The sequence below is a fragment of the Caretta caretta genome, chromosome 12, assembly GCF_965140235.1.
Source record: "Caretta caretta isolate rCarCar2 chromosome 12, rCarCar1.hap1, whole genome shotgun sequence".
Classification (NCBI taxonomy): Eukaryota; Metazoa; Chordata; order Testudines; family Cheloniidae; genus Caretta; species Caretta caretta.
In genome coordinates this window covers 36,090,542-36,108,172 of record NC_134217.1, presented here as the reverse complement: position 1 = coordinate 36,108,172, position 17,631 = coordinate 36,090,542, and the positions used below count along the sequence as shown (strand labels likewise).

The 17,631-nt window shown below is 42.3% G+C and overlaps 1 protein-coding gene across 1 annotated transcript in view; it reads left to right on the top strand.

Moving 5' to 3' along the window:
- Nucleotides 1-17,400, top strand: part of ZDHHC7 (zDHHC palmitoyltransferase 7) — a 40,338-nt gene extending 22,938 nt beyond the window's left edge. The window contains exons 5-8 of the mRNA XM_048870815.2: nucleotides 3,478-3,574; nucleotides 9,851-9,932; nucleotides 12,764-12,894; nucleotides 15,112-17,400. Coding sequence (XP_048726772.1) covers nucleotides 3,478-3,574; nucleotides 9,851-9,932; nucleotides 12,764-12,894; nucleotides 15,112-15,288 — 487 coding nt within the window. The 3' untranslated portion in view covers nucleotides 15,289-17,400. The remainder of the gene's footprint in view (nucleotides 1-3,477; nucleotides 3,575-9,850; nucleotides 9,933-12,763; nucleotides 12,895-15,111) is intronic.
- The last annotated feature ends 231 nt before the right edge of the window (nucleotides 17,401-17,631 follow it).

The following is a 17,631-nucleotide window of genomic DNA, read 5'->3' as shown; positions in this document are numbered from 1 at the left end:
GCATAAAGTATAGTAAAAAGTACAGTAAATCTATCTTCTTTAAATCCACTCTGTTCCTGTTAGCTTGAAGGCATTTTAGATGCACCCGTAATGTTCAACCACTAGAAAGACGAACTTACATATGTCTGTCTCTATGTAGCTAAGTGACTTGTAAATATTTGTATACTGTGTATGCATGTTTATATACACAGAGTTACATGTGTGTAATGTTTGAGTAGTAGCTGTGTTAGTCTGTATCAGCAAAAAAACCGAGGAGTACTTGTGGCACTTTAGAGACTAACAGATGTTTTTAATAGCACCTCTCTAAGGCATATCCAGCTCTGTAATATATTGACAGTTTCTGCTCACCTAAAGGATGAGACTGGACTTTTGTTGGAACTGTAAAATGCAAATCATTATGGAAATGACTGTAAAAAAAATCTGCAGTTGATATAAATTGTCTGTTTTGTCACTCTAGTTGTGGCAAGGTTATGGTTGAGAAGTCACTTCCATTATAAAGTGTCTGTCTTGGAGCTCAAATCTTGTTCTTATCTTAGATGTGGATTTTGGTTTTGTATGTGGAGTGGGGAGGAAAAGTTCCATGTAAATATGTAATCATTGTTAAATTATCTACCCGCGAGAGGAGAGGAGTCTATTCAGTTGAGACTTCATACGTGTTCTTTATACACAGTATTCCAATGCCTTTTTGTTTTTAAACCTAACAAGGACTTGGCCTGTAAGGAATGGTGCTTGTGAGGATCAGAGCCTTTGATGATTTCAATTTTAAGTGTTTTCTTTAAGCAATATGATTGTATTATTTTCATAAGATTGCAATTTTACTTTCCTGCACTTTGGCAAGCTCAGGTCAGATGTTACAGATAGACACAGGCATTGTCTAGTCATGAGACAGTAGAACAGGAGCCAAGAAGTGCATCTCCTAGCCTCGTTCCTGGAAATCTGTCGCCCAAGTTCCTCTGTAACTGGCTCTTTATTTGTCTTAATCTCTGCCTTAGCCTATCTATTAAATAGATTGTAATGGTAAAGCACTTTTTAGACCTTCGATTGAAAGGTAATGATTCGGTCAGTATTCATGACTACTTTGGTGTCTCAAGGAGCAAGAGTTGAGTCTTTTTTTTTCATCCAGAAAATGTTATGGAAATGCTATGATAGCATTAAGATTGAAAATTTAATTGCACAGATCAGGAAAGCAACTTTCACAGCATCCATAGCTTGGGGTGGATATGTATGTGTAGGTTAACACTATATAAGAATGGAAAATGCTCTTGTTAAAAAGGCCAAGCAATCTATCTTTTGGGAATCATAACTGAGATTATAATCACATAATAGAGAAAAGTTTCTAAAATTGCATTATTTTTCTAAATTCAAGTCTTTTATTGAGTGTTACTTTGGTTGCTTCCTTGGGATGGTTTTAAAACCATCCCATCAAACATCCATTGTTTTTATTAATCTGTCTGAATATGTTTATTCATAATACACCAGAACTATTCATTTATTACTGTTGAAGTTGAAGGGATTTAATTTCTTTGCATATTCCACAAGAAAATCTGTAACTGTACAAGCTCACCTCATTAAATTAGGAAAATGAAAGAGATGTATTACTTAGATGGTCAGTTTGGGGAAAGACAGCAACAAATGCAGCAACAACTGTTTTATCTTGCATGTAGAATGTAGAGATTTTGATTGGATTCTTTTGCAATTAACTTTAAGAGAAATGTTGGTTGATAGCCCTTAGGTACTATATGGTCTAACAAAGAGACGTGGTGAGAGATTTCTTGGAACTGTTGCCAGAAATGTCCAACAGAACTCTGTCCACATATCTATTCAAGTGATACCATCATAGGACCTAATCACATCAGCCACGCTATCAGGGACTCATTCACCTGCACATCTACCAATGTGATATATGTCATCATGTGCCAAAAATGCCCCTCTGCCATGTACATTGGCCAAACCGGATAATCTCTACGCAAAAGAATAAATGGACACAAATCTGACATCAGGAATCATAACTGAATGCATCCGATGAAGTGAGCTGTAGCTCATGAAAGCTTATGCTCAGATAAATTTGTTAGTTTCTAAGGTGCCACAAGTCCTCCTTTTCTTTTTGCGGATACAGACTAACACAGCTGCCACTCTGAAACCATTCAAAAACCAGTTGGAGAACACTTCAACCTCTCTGGTCACTCAGTAACAGACCTAAAGGTGGCAATTTCACAACAGAAAAGCATCAGACTCCAAAAAGAAACTGCTGAACTGGAATTAATTTGCAAACTAGATACCATTAACTTGGGCTTGAATAGAATGGCTGGGTCATTACACAAATTGAATCTATTTCCCCATGTTAAGTATCCTCACACCTTTTGTCAACTGTCTGAAATGGGCCATCTTGATTATCACTACAAAAGTATTTTTTCTCCTGCTGATAATAGCTCATCTTAATTAATTAGTCTCTTAGAGTTGGTATGGCAACTTCCACCTTTTCGTGTTCTCTGTATGTGTATATATATTTCTTACTGTATGTTCCATTCCATGCATCCGATGAAGTGAGCTGTAGCTCATGAAAGCTTATGCTCAAATAAATTAGTTAGTCTTTAAGGTGCCACAAGTACTCCTGTTCTTTTTTACCCCCCCCCCCTCCCAAAAAAAAAAAAGCAGATATAATTTGAAGGCATGCGTTGAACAGCCTATTGGTACTAATCCAGCCGTGGATAAAGATGATACTACATCTGAATTTATGTTATATATCCTATGCTACTCCTGATTGAATCTTTTGTAATTTTAATGATATAGTTAGATTTTATTTCTGAGAAATGAGAGGGAATTGACATTTACAAATGAAGTTTAGACTGTTCTCTGAAGCATTTTGACGGTGCACACGTTCAGTATATTTGATGGAGCTGTGTGGGTAGTAAAACAGCTGTGAAAATTTCTGGAGACATTGAAAATCTCCCTTCTTGCAGATATTAGGTCAACTTTTCTATATTCCTAACCAGATTTACAGTTTGGATATCTGAACGATGAACTAGGTACTTTCTGCCAAATATTGCTTTTGGCTGTTCTTTTACCTTGAATCTGGAGAGGATTGAAGCTCTACTTATATGGTGTACTCATAGCTACATAGTTATTAAAAAAATAAAAAATACACATGATTGGATGTACACACTTATCCTTTTTGGAGCATGTCAGTATTCATTTTAGTGGATATGAAACAAGTCTTTTGTATAAAGTCATTTACTCTCAGAAGTCTTGGCATAAATTTTTTTGAAAAAAACATTGCTCTAAATTGGTAAACCACAACAAAGAAAACTAGTTAAGACCTTTTGCTTTTTTCCCTTCAGCTTTCATTACATTCTGCTTATTAATTTTTGGCTCAGAGACACTACATGTTCTTTCCTACAATGAAATTTAAGATCCTTTTAAAAAAAAAAATTAAATAAAAAGTGCCCATTTCTTTCTCTTCTCCCTCCTCCCTCCAAGTATTTGCAAGCGATGTATTCGAAAGATGGATCATCACTGCCCCTGGGTGAATAATTGTGTAGGAGAGAAAAACCAGAGATTTTTTGTGCTGTTTACGGTAAGTACAAATTACCAACAAATTGTTCTAAATATGAAAATTGACTATAGGTAACAATTTTTCACATACTTACCCCTGGATTAAATTGCTCGCTATTTAGCCATACCTTTATTCTTGGGGGAATTCTGCATCAAAAAATTAAAAATGTTGTGTACAATATTTTAAAATTCTGCATATTTTATTTTTCAAAATAACACAATATAATCAAGATAGTTTCAGTTATTTTGCTAACAGGTATTTTGAAATGAATTAACAAGTATGTCTCTAACAATATAGAGAACAAAAAATTCTGGAAGTGTTTTTTGACAAATAGATTCCTTACTAGGCATACAGAATTTTGAATAATCATTCATATAAACTACAGTACATAACCATATTTTCCACACCTTCAGAAGCAGTGCAGAGGCTCGAAGGAGAGGGAAGTAATTACTGGGAAAAAGCCTGGGAATGAACCTGGAGGGTTGTTGGGTATGGGTGGGAGAAATATGGAACAGTTTTGTGTGGGGGTTTTGGAGGGCAGAGGGGATTGTTAGGGAGTCGGGGATCCTCCCCCATGCAGACTCTGGCTGACCCCTAGCCTCTCCCAGTCAGGCATATCTACCCCTGTGCCTGTGTCCCTGCACCACCACTCACCCCCTCCCCCCCCCCCCCCCCCCCCCGGACTCCATGTGTCCTGCATCCCCACTCCCAATCATCCCCTGTTCCAGTATGTTCCCCTAATGCCCCTCTAAATCCCACTCTGTATCCCATGGCGCCTCACCTGGCCCCCGCAGGCAGGGCTCTGTGGGGAACCCAGCTTCTGCTCTCTCCCTGTCAGCTGCTGACCACTAGGCGGCTGCCTCTGTTCTCGTGCCACAGCAGCCCCTGGTGGGCAAAAGACATAAATGCAGAGCCTCTCCAGCAGAATGTATTTTCTGCCCAGAAAAATCTGTGGGACATATGTATTCTGTGCAGGCACCGTGGTGAAGAATTCCCCCAGGAATACATACCGTGGATGTACATTATACCATTTCACTGTTCGCAGTATATTGTTCTAATACACAACACAGTATGTTACTAGTTTTTAAAGTTCGCAACGTGACATAATTATATGCCTGGGGGCAGGACTTGGATCAGGCTGATATAATATGCTGGTACCTCGCTCAAGCTGTGATCTTGTTCTGCAGAATCTCAATTTTCATTTAAAAAATAATCTGTTTAGGGTGGCAAAGAAAATCTCGAATGTGAACTGATTGTGATAGCTACATGAATCTGCAGTAAGCCTTGAATAGTAGCTCTGAGGTGGCTGGTGGTGATTTTAAATGTCATTGTTAACAATTTAATTCCTCATGTAAGAAAGGAGAGGGCGCATACCTACGTCTGCACAATTTACAGGAGTGACTTCTTTTGGTGCCACAAGTGAGTGTTGTTTAGAAGAGGGCACTTCTTTCCTTCACTAAAGAAGGAGCCTGGTAGAGCCCAGTTGGGAATCGGAGCCCCACTGAGGGGGACATAAGTCCAAGGAATTGAAGCAACCATATTTGAGCACCTGCACAACAGACTGAATGGCAACTCACATGGGCAGACCTTGGATGAGTACCACTGCCCTTCTCCTTCCCCTAATTTCTCCCATGCCTTGGAGAGGGTATTAGTATTGGAGGGTATTAGTATTGGAGAGGGTATTATGCTTGTTTTAATCGGGTGTTTGAGTCAAGTGTTTCAATAACTTAAAATCCATTAGTTCTTCTTCGAGTGCTTGCTAATGTCAATTCCACATTAGGTGTGTGAGCGCCGTGTGCACCATTGCTGGAGATTTTTCCCTCAGTTGTATCTATCGGGCCAGCTTTAGTGCCTTCTGGACCCACACACTTACGCGCCGGTATAGGGGCGCCACCAACACCGCATCCTCCTCAGTTCCTTCTTACTGCTCAAGACAGTTTCTGGAACAACTCTTGCTTTGGCAAGGCATTCTTCTCAGTGGTTTCTGCCTCTGTTTCATAGTTTGTCTTAAGTATAGTTGTAGTGTATATATTGTAAATAGCATTAGTGCAAATAGTTAGATCCCCAGTCTCCTTACCGTCAAGGGGCTCTCTTCGCTGCTGGGCCAGGCATGCCTGGTCCACGGGTTTCAAACCTGGTGCCTCTTGTGGCAAGCCTGTGCCCAGGAGCAACCTATACTCCAGTTGTCTGAAGCGTTTGGGAGAATGTCCAGTCTCCTGTCCGCCACCGGTGTCCAGACTCTCTGCATCGAATGGAGGCTGAGAGGGTACCACTCCACCATGTTCACTTCAGGAGGGTTCTTCATCTGAATCTGAGGTAGAACCATACGTCCAGCCTAAGGGCCACCACCAGCACCCATCCTGTGTACCACCCGACCTCAGTACAGGTCCCCCACTGATGCCTGGCCAAGTGAACAGTGGCCTATGCAATGGCAGTACTGGAATCCTTGAGGGTTTCCCCACTGGGTCCACCTTCCCGCCAATCTTACTCAGTTGCTTCTGAGAGGTGGACTCTCCCTCTAGCCTGCTCGGCATCGAACCTCGACTCCGGTACCAACCCCAGTATCCATATTCAGGATGTAGCCCCCATGGATGTTGTTGAGGCTGAGAAAGAGGGAAAAAAACTCCTCCCTCCGGTACAAGCCTCTTCCTCCTGAGATGAGGCCATCTCAGGGCTGAATATCTTGCTTCCACAGGATGACTTCAGGGCCCATCAGGAGTTTCTAAAGCAGATAGCAGCTATCCTGGGGCTAGAGATTGAGGAACTTAAGGAATCATCCTACATCCTTGTTGACATTCTGGCTGCAGCAGTTCCTTCTGAGGTGGCCCTGTCCATTAATGAGGCTGTAATGGGTCTGGTCAAGGCCCTGTGGCAAACCTCTTCTTCTCTGTGAGAAGAAATATGTGCCAGCCAGCAAGTACGAGTATCTGTACTCCCACCCCTCTCCAGGGTCCCTTGTTGTATCGGCGGCCAACAAGGAGGCAGATGGGCGCTACCCCCAAACAGAAGGACACAAACTTGAGTTGTTGGGAGGAAAGTTTATTCGACAGCCGGTCTACAGCTGCATATCACAAACCAGCAAGCCCTACTGGGGAGATATGACTACAATCTGTGGGACTTCTTGTCCAAGTTCAAAGACTCCCTGCCTTGAGTCCTGAGGCATAAATTCTCTACCCTCTTAGAGAAGGGTAAGAATGTTGCCAAGGCCTCACTCCAGGCGGTACTAGAAGCAGCTGATGTGGCGGCAAGGACACTGGTCTCTGCAGTAACCATGAGGCAATGTTCTTGACTACAGTCCTTGAAGCTACCTCATGAGGTCCAACAGTTGATCGAGGATCGCCCTTTCAAAGGCTCCTCATTCTCGGAGCAGACGGATACAAAGCTCCATGGCCTGAAGAACTCGAGGGCCACCGTCAGGTGCCTGGGCCTCTATGCTCTGTCAACTTTTGAGGAAGCACTTCAGGCCTCAGCAACTGTCCCACTTCTCGGCTCTGCCTCTGAGATGGGAACCCTTTAAGAGAAAGGGAGGAGGTTACAAACACTGTTAGCCACTGCTTTAATCTCAACCTCACTTCCTGGGTTTCATAGGTACTCCGGTGGGCCCAAGCAGGTCTTTTTGAAGGTGCACCCAAGGGCACTATACTAGTTCCCAGTTTGGACCCTACCTCCCCATTGGTTTTGGATCGATTATCTCACTTCAGCCCGACATGGTTTTGCCTGGGGCACATGGCCGTGTACACTTGCGTGGTCTGGCACCCAAGGCCGTGACTCAGACACCTGCAGATGTGGTTGCTTCAGTGTACACCCCAAACAGACACTATTTGGACTCAGTGCTTACTGTTCAGCCCCCATCCTTGCTTCCCCCATCTGATGGAAGCAGCTCCTATCGGTGTTAGTGGGCCTCCCCTTCGTCACCCCCTGGGTGTCCATAGTCTTGGATGCTCCCAACCTAGGTTGGGAAGTCCACCTCGGTTCACTCAGGGCCTGTGGTCCCAGGAATAGCTCAGGGCGGTTCGCTTAGCTTGCCAAGTGTTCCTCCCACAGATCCCAGGAAAGGTAGTGCAGATACTGATGGACACCACCGTGGCTATGTTCTACATCAACAAACAGGGAGGGAGCCTGATCCTCTGCATTGTGTCAGAAGGCCATTTATCTATGGGAATTCTGCGTGAAGCACTCCATGCACCCAAAGCTTCACATCTTCCGGGAGCTTGGAGAATGCCCTGGCAGATCACCCCAGCAGATCCTTCTCTCACCATAAATGGTCCCTTTACTTAGAGGTCACCAGGTTCATCTTCCAAAGAGGGGGGGACCTCCCCTGTAGACCTGTTCGCGACCAAGCAGAACAGAAAATGCCAACAATTTTGCTCGTTGCGTGGGCATAGTCTGGGCTCCCTCTCCGTCGTTTTCCTGCTTCCATGGACAGAGCTACTATTCTGTGTATTTGCTCCGGTTTCTATGGTGGTTCACAAGGTCCTCCTGAAAATCAAGCTTGATGAGGCGAGAATTATTCTTCTAGCCTGAGCATGGCTCGGCACGTTGTTCCCGCTCCACCCACACCTGACCTCACAAGACCACGGTTGGTTACTGCACCTGAACCTCAGCTCCCTTCACCTAACTGCATGGAAGTTGAATGGCTAAACCCAGAGGAGCAGGCCTGTTCAGAATAAGTTCAATAGGTCTTGCTGGGCAGTAGGAAGTCCTCCACTAGGGCTACCTACCTTGCCAACTGGAAGCGGTTCTCGATATGGTCATCCCATCGAGGCATCTCTCCGACTCAGTCTTTCCTTGCGTCCATCCTGGACTACTTGCTCCATCTAAAGCAACAAGGTCTGGCTCTCGCATCCATCAAGGTGCATCTAACAGCAATTTTGTCCTTCCACCCACCAGTGGGCGGTAGATGAGGGTTCTCTCATGAGATGACATTGCTTTCTTAAGGGATTGGAGAGACTTTACACACAGGTTCACGAGCTGATCCCCATGTGGGTTTTAAACCTGGTCCTTTCGAGATTCATGGGTCCTCCCTTTGAGCCGCTAGCATCGTGCTCTCTGCTGCTACTTTCCTGGAAGGTCACCTTCCTGGTAGTGATCACCTCATCCAGAAGGGTCTCTGAAATCAAGGCCCTTGCGTCAGAGCCTCCATACATGGTGTTCTTCAAGGACAGAGTCCAACTGCGCCCCCACCCAGCCTTCATGCCAAAGGTGGTTTCACAATCCCATAGCAACCAGGCCATTTTTTCTGCCGGTCGTCTTCCCAAAGCCTCACCAGAATTCAGAAGAGCAGCAGCTTCGCTCATTGGATGTTAAGCGTGCCCTCACCTTCTATAGCAAGAGGACTAAATTCTTTCACAAATCCAAAAAATTTTTATAGCAGTAGCAGAAAGGATGAAAGGACTTCCAGGGTCAGTCCAGAGGCTCTAATCCTGGATAATCTCCTGTATTCGGGCATGCTACAAACAGGTGAATGTCCCATCTCAAGCAACCCTAATCACTCACTCCATGAGAGCTCAGGCCTCTTCAGCGGCATTCCTCCTGCAGGTTCCAATCCAAGACATCTGAAGGGCTGCAACTTGGTCGTTGGTTCATGCCTTTGCATCCCACTACGCCATCACCCAAAAGGCTTGAGATGACTCCAGGTTTGGAAGAGCAGTGTTGCAGTCAGCATGTCCCTGAACTCTGAGCCTGCTTCCTGAGGTACTGCTTGTGAGTCTCCTAATGTGGAATGGACTTGAGCAAGCACTTGAAGAAAAAACGGTTACTATCCTTTCCGTAACTGTTCTTTTGAGATGTGTATCTCATGTCCATTCCATGACCCACCCTCCTATCCCTCTGTTGGAGTTGGCCAGCAAGAAAGAACTGAGAGGATGTGGGACCGGCGGCGCCCCTCATGCTGGCGCATACCCGCACTGCTCCAGAGAGAGCTAGAGCCAGCCTGACTGATGGCAGGAAAAATCTCCGGCAGCAGCGCACACAACGCGCACACATACCTAACATGGAATGGACATGAGCAACACATCTCAACGGTTACAGAAAGGTTAGTAACCCTTTTTTTCACCTTATTACATTTGTAATTGTAATGTGATCCAAAGAGCTAATAAATTAATGTACATTGTTGTACTTGCTGAAATTTTTTTATTTGAACTTTGCTGGAGCTGGTTTTACTCTATTTTGTCCAATTAATAAACAACACTGCACCCAAGCATGTAATTTTCTAATGATAAAAACTGGCTGCAAGGAATGTCTGCTTTACTGGCTGACAAAATGATCAAGACTAAGCAAATTTCTATTTATTTCCAGATGTATATAGCCCTAATTTCAGCTCATGCACTCATTCTGTGTGGGTTTCAGTTTTTCTCTTGTGTCCGAGGACAGTGGACTGGTAAGCATGTGTTTATTTCTACCACCATAACCAAGCAGTGTTTATAAATAAAAAATCATAAAATGTTTGCAAATGTTTCAACTGTTTAACGTGAAGTGCCATGAATGTTCTCTTGCCTGCTCATGCCATCTTATTTTCTTGTGTGGTGCTTAGTTGAAATTTGCTAATTCCTTCATGCTTTCTTGTGCTTATTAGTATTTCAAGGCAATGTTTTGGTGTACCAGAGCTTGCTGGACTGTCAAGATCATTTGGAGAGTTATATGGCTGAAGGAATACCAGGGTCCTTAATGCAAGGGGATGGAGGATCATTGCTGTAAATACCAGGGAGGGCATGTGGATGAGGGGCTCAAGAGTCACCTTGAATAATAACAACAACTAGGGACGGGCTCTAGAGCATAGGTGAGGCACATTTCATAAGGCTCTCAATACAGGGGGAAGTCCTAGGACCAAGTAAGGGGCTTAGTTCATTGAGCCCTGGGTGAGGGTATTCGAACATAAAATGCCTTACTTCAGTCTTTCATACACACATCTCTTTCTTTCATTTTTTTGCATGTTGTTATGCAGTTTGGAATGTGCATGGCTCATCTCTAGAGGAACCTGTCCAAACTGCTGTGTGATCTATAGTGTCTTCATGCATACTGTGAACAGATTGCTACTTTTAACTACTTCCTCAGCACTGAAATATGGAAAGAACTCATAATAAATCCCTATCAACGGTCTGGAATTTATGAAAGCTTAAAAAAAATAACCAAGTCGTACACGCTTCTTGTAGTAGTGTCCCTTTGAGTGCTCCATGTCAGGTGTCCCTGCACCTTTAATGGGAGACATTTGGTAGCCATGCCCGTTCAACACTTGGGGACATCCCACACATCCTCATGCCGCTCGCCAAGGCTGCATGGGGCTGTGGGGATGAACGGTCTTCAGTTCCTTCCCAGCTGCCTTTGGCCAGAGATGGAATCTGTGTTGCCTGTTCTCTAACACTTAGCTTTTTTTCCTCAGATAGTTTCCTCATAGTTACTTAGCTTATGGTGTTACAGTTGTTCCTTTTATTTCTTCCTCTCAAGCTATTAAAAAATTTTTTAAAATCATTCATAGAGAGTAATGTAGGTTGGAGATCTCCCCTTGAAGGGGTTAAATTTTTTTAGTTTTGCTCAGGAATCCTGGGCTCTCCTGGGATTCAAGAGGAGTTTCTTTTCTGTTACGAGGCTATTCAGATAAGTGACCTACACTCCCAGCACCTCTGCTGTCTGGGTGATACTCATATCCCCAGTAAGTGCAAGATCTGCACTTCCTTCAAGGGTAGATCCTGAAAACACAGAGAAATTAAGTTTAAACTTCTAATGATGGAGCAAACTGTATGTCCCAGTACAAGTAGTGCCCCGTCCACCTCAAGATTTCAGTCACCGAAGATCAGTAGAGAAGTATGCAGCACCGAGTAATCTACAGTACCAAAGTCATCATCTAGGCTTGTGTTGTGCAGGAGGTCGGACTAAATGATCATAATGGTCCCTTCTGACCTTAGTATCTATGAATCTACATCTGCCTCTAAATAGGAGGCGGTATAAGGAGTAAATCTCCAAGAAGCTCTGTCACCGTCTGACAAGTAGGTTACAGAGACCTCAAGTCCCAATGGGAGTTCCATGCAGGCTCCGAATGAGATTGGTATCACAAAGGCAAAGAGGAGTCTGTCGTCTAAGACAGACTCCAGTACTGAGTTCAGACAGGACCAAGGACTGTTCACGTCCCTAAGTTACTGCGGGGAGCAGAGCCAACTCATCCCATGCCAAGAGCTTGGTACCAGCTGCACAGGTACCAAATTCATGCTCCACAGGTTCCCACTCAGCCAAATCTTTGATACCATTGGTACTGCAAGCTTTTAGGAACCCTAAGGATACCTTCTGAGCCAGAGTCTCCTCTGTTAACGAATGCTTGGGGTTTGTCAGTCTCAAGACTCTTTCATTAACCCCTCTATCACCTGGAGCAGGGAGGGGTTCTCAAACTTTTTTGTACCGTGACCCACTTCTGACAACAAAAATTACTGCACAACACTGCATGAGGAGCGGGGGTGTACTAAGGCCTGTAGCCCAAGTCCCACCGCCCAGGGCTGAAGCCCTTGGTCTTCGGCCCCAGACAGTGGGGCTAAGGCTTTGGCTTTGGCCCTGGGCCCAGGGAAGTCTAATGCCGGCCCTGGCCCAAATTTTTCCTTGCTTAACTAATGGATGGACAAAAAAGCCAGTGGGGGAAGAAGGGGCAATAAGACTTTGAGCAGCTCCTGATTGCGAGATACAGCTTAATTTTCTTTCAGCACTACACAAGGCAAGCAAAACATAGCAGCAAGGGTGAAAAATCAGGTAGATATAACAGCCAACCAGGAGCAGGCAGGGCTCTCGTGGCTGCAGTTTTTGTGTTGTGTGCTGAATTCATGTCTATCTGCCCTTCACTTTATATCTGCTAATGTGTGTAGCCTGGGCTAATGTTGTACGTAGTCTTACACAAAGATGCTTATTGGCTATCAAATTGATGTAGCCTTGTGGTTACCCTAGGGCAAGACACATTGATGCAGTGCAATGTGGCATATGACAAGGCAGGACTGCAGTCACTTTCAAATTAGCATTTACTTGTCCGATGAACTGAATTGTCTAGAACTATACAGTCTGTAGGGCGGACAGTAAAATCTGGAGTTGAGCTGATTTCACCACTAAAATAAACACAAACCTATTTTATCACTTTGTATTGAAGAGGAGGCACGCTGTTCTGGAGTTGCTGTTTGCATGGGTTCTTGGTGTGATTTTTTTTTTTTTTTTTCATAACTAAGTTTATTCTTTTCACAGAATGCAGTGACTTCTCTCCGCCTGTAACTGTGATCCTGATGGTCTTTTTGTGCCTTGAGGGTTTTCTGTTTCTCACTTTCACTGCTGTTATGTTTGGCACCCAAATCCACTCAATATGCAATGATGAAACGGTAAAACCTACTTCCCTTGCTTGGTGTAATAATTCTAATATAAGACTTGACTAGATATAGCTTTATTTGCATATGATAGAGGGGTTTTTATGATGGTGAAATATTCAAATCTTAAACACACATCTATTATTTCCCCTGCTACTGGGAGAATTAGGAACAATTATTTGCTTTTGCTAACAAGCAGATGTGTAACAAATGTGTTCTCCTTTAGTATTGACTTCCCCCACATGATGCAGTAGGGTGAGACTTTCAAAAGCTTTTAGAACAAGTCGCATTGTCTTTCAGTGGGGCTTGTGCTCCAAGTGAGCTGTAGCTCACGGAAGCTTATGCTCAAATAAATTGGTTAGTCTCTAAGGTGCCACAAGTACTCCTTTTCTAAATTACTTGGATACCTATGAGTGGGATTTTCATAATTCTTAAATTGTCACCAAAAGTATACATGATGTGCCTAATCTGGGATTAGAGGTGTGCTTTTTTTTACACCTTTTTTACTGCACTGAAATGTCCTGGCTGATACTTGGTGTTAATCCATTTTCTCCCCAAATCCCAGTGTAAACATTGGAAGAATGTCATCCAATGTGAGTAATTGACTGAAGATGTAAGGGAGTTGAGTTCACAGTGGCATCCTGAATTTTCTCAGCTGATGCTGCTTTGCAAATGTTGCACTTAGATATTGAATAGCTGTATGCTTTACAAAAGGGAAAACAAACGGTGAGTGTTCCACTGTCATTAGTGGGAAGTGAGTACTGTAAATGATCTGATTTGAGTTGAGATTCTTAATGGAAGTTTTATTTCATTTTTGTCTAGAGTCAATAATTGTAGTTAACAGCTTCTTATTAGCACAGATCCCTAGCATGTGGTGCAGCTAGTGTTCTTTTTAGCTTTTTGTGGTGCTTAGTGTTTTGTTTCTCATGAAATACTGTTGCAGAAAAATATTTTAATAAATATGCAATGTATTCAGCAAGCTTTAAATACTTACATTGTGCTGCATTCCCCCACAGCTCAGTGAATCATTCTGATTTCTTTCTTAGAAAGAAATAGCATTAATTTGTTTCACGCACACCGGTTCGGTGCCTGACTGCGTTTCTGCACAGGGTTTGCAGTATTTCTAGTTTAGACCCCCACTTCTCTCTTTGAAGTTTTGGAATAGCCTTCCAAGGGAAGCAATGGGGGCAAAAGATCTATCTGGCTTTAAGATTAAACTCGATAAGCTTATGGAGGAGATGGTATGATGGGATAACATGATTTTGGTAATTAATTGATCTTTAAATATTCATGGTAAATAGGCCTAATGGCCTGTGATGGGATGTTAGATGGGGTGGGATCTGAGTTACCCAGGAAAGAATTTTCTGTAGTATCTGGCTGGTGAATCTTGTCCATATGCTCAGGGTTTAGCTGATCGCCATATTTGGGATCAGGAAGGAATTTTCCTCCAGGGCAGATTGGAAGAGGCCCTGGAGGTTTTTCGCCTTCCTCTGTAGCATGGGGCACAGGTCACTTGCTGGAAGATTCTCTGCTCCTTGAAGTCTTTAAACCACAATATGAGGACTTCAATAGCTCAGACATAGGTGAGGTTTTTCAGGAGTGGGTGGGTGAGATTCTGTGGCTGCGTTGTGCAGGAGGTCAGGCTAGATGATCATAATGGTCCCTTCTGACCTTAGTATCTATGAAGGCGGACAGGAAAAAATTTGTGGGATACCCCAGCTCTGGCCATCCCATAATGGGGAGGGCTGGATAGAGTTGTTTCTTCAGATCATGGTGCTGGTCTTCCATTCAGCATTAGAGGTTTGCTGGAGAGAAATGCAGGACACTTAGTCCTTGCTGGTCTTGGCTAACAGCATCTTCACTTGCACTCCTTAACATAGAAGTGCACTGTACTGCTACTAGATACCCTTTCGACTGCCGGAATTTGAGTTGTTCGTACTCTGAATCTGATGATAGTACAGTAATGATGCTCCCTTTTAGTCCAAAACTTTGTCTAACCAGATATTTCATGTTGCCATTCAATTTGCTTAAGATTTTTAATGTTCTATAGCAACCAGAGGTGTGCATGTATCTGGTTAGTCTGTTAACCTTTCTTTAGGAAAATAAAGTACAAATGCGAAACACTGTTAAAATTGATGATTTAAATCAAGGTTTCCTATATCTTGATTTAAATCAGTCCACCCTGCTGGCTGTTAAGTGTATAACTGTTTGTTTGTTTTAATTTATGTGCAGGAGATTGAGAGGCTTAAAAGTGAAAAGCCAACATGGGAGAGGAGGCTACGTTGGGAAGGGATGAAATCTGTCTTTGGGGGCCAGCCTTCACTCCTGTGGATCAATCCTTTTGCAGGATTTCGAATCAGGCAACTTTTGCTGAGAGCAAAGAAAGGGGGACCTGAGTTCTCTGTGTGAGCCTTTCTAATCATACTTGAACTTGAAAGAATACTATATAAATATTTATTTGGAGCCAGAAATGGCTGTCTACATATAATCTGTGACCAGCTGAAACAAACAAGACATTTGCTTGTAGCAAGCAAAGTTTTATAGTCACAGACATCTCATTAACTTTCAGAAACGTAAACTGGATGCTGTAATGATCTTTCAGCAGGATAACAAAAGAAAGGTGTGTAACCACACTAAAGAAGCCAAAATGTCATCATACTACTGTAACTTATTGTTTAATGGGATTAATTTTTGCATTTTTGTTGAACCGTTTATTTGATAAATGTTTTGGGAATTTGTGTTTTATAAAATTATGAACTGAGGTGCAGTTGTCAATCATGAGATCAAGTAGTTATGCTGGAAGCCCATTTTAAATGGCATCAAGCTCTCTAAATCCATTAGTTTTCAGGGAATAATGACTTATTCAGTCCTTTAATTTTATTTTTGTTTTCATTTGTCCTGATAGTCAAAATTATACTGTTACATCCCACTTCAGACATGCAGTCCTTGCATATTAATAATTCGAGATTTGTGCACGTGGTAACATAAACATGTCAGATGCACTCCTCCAGCCCTGCCAAATGTCCTCCGTGATTCACACTAGCATGTCTTGTATTTGGCAGTATTAATCTTAAATGGCATTTAGGTAAGTTCTAAATGTGCAGTAATCAAATATTTTTAACTTTTAGCTATGGGTCAAATTCTGCCCTGTGATACTTGTCTTCAATTCTCAGTGCATTGACTTTAAAGGAACTTGTGTGTGGGTATCAGAGGGACCAGTGACTAGATCTTCCTGTAGGATTAAAAATGAATGTATTGCAGATTGGTATAACTTTGATCCAAAGAACAATCATTATTGTATGGTCCGGAGGCCCTTTTGTTTTTGTTTTTTTTATTGTATAGATTTTACATCCATTCAGAAACTGGTAAACAGTTCACCAGTCACTTAAATAGAGCCATCACTGAACGGAGGGAGACTTTCTTCAGCGTTAGGGAATGTAATCCCAGCCTCCTTTGTGCAAATACAAGAAATCTGAGTGTAAAATGGAAAATGAGTATACAGTATGTAAAGGGAAAATTTTTCCATTTCGCCATTTTCCAATCAAAACTGATTGAAAACAAAAGGAGTGAACAGTGTAGAAATATAACTGCTTTTTGTGGGTCTGACAAATAACAGTAGTTCTAAGGTGTGTTCCTAAATCTGCAAGTAATGACACACAATCTGCAAGTGATGAAATACAGCTGAAAATGGATTCTCTAAACACTACAGATAAATACAAAAATTCTCCTATCATTACTTTATTCTCTTTGAATTATCCACCACACAGGAGGATAAAGCAGGAGCCTTGATGCATAGCTTGAACTGTGCCTGGAAAGTAAACAGCTCCCTGTTCTGGGACTTGCCTTAAACTTGTCCAGTTTTTGTTTTGCCATTAGCATCAACAAGTTTATCCCACCTCAAGCAGTATGATATGCTCAAGGATCTGCCATTAGTGAGTTTACATTCACAGACTGAAAATATGCTTTCTTTTCTTAGTGACTTGTTTCTCCATTTCTGTACAAATCTTTGTGGAATCTTAATTCTTAATCATACTGATTCTTCATCACATTTATGTCCTAGTAAGTGTCCGTTTACTAAGGGATCCATTCAATATACCATGGTCCAATTAACAAAACTGTGCAATACTTCAGAAGATGTATACAGTGCTTAGGGAGTAGGTATGTAATATGGAGAATTGCCAGATGGACACATCCAATAAAGCCACAGACAGATGAACAAAAATACATGTATCATGTAAATGAGGGGGAAGGTTGGAGGTTGGACAAGAATCTTTGAATATGCAGTTCAACATCCTCCATAAATATTGGAGAAAGAATTATCTGGCTTTGTCACGAGGCTTTTAGTATGTATATTGTTTAATAAAATATACTGATGAAAATCAGAAAATACCATTTAAAGCAGTTGAAACCTGTGACTTTGTGCGTGTGTGTGAAATCAAGTTGACTTGGCTTTTCAAACCCTTGTTACATTGTAACTTTTTAATGTAAAAATAAAGTAATGAATAAGTCTAAGTTAATTAACTTCCACTCCCTATCTCGGTCATTATCTTTAGCTGTGCTTATTTAGACTGGAAGCTCTTTAGTTCAAGGACCATGTCTCTCTGCCTTTTAGATTTACAAATACACTTACTAAATTTCTCAGTGCATGTGCAAAATGTTGTAAATTACAGATTACAAAACCAGAAGGGACCTGCTGTGATGATCCAGACTGACCTCAAACACACGCTAAATAATGACCCTGTGTCATGCTTA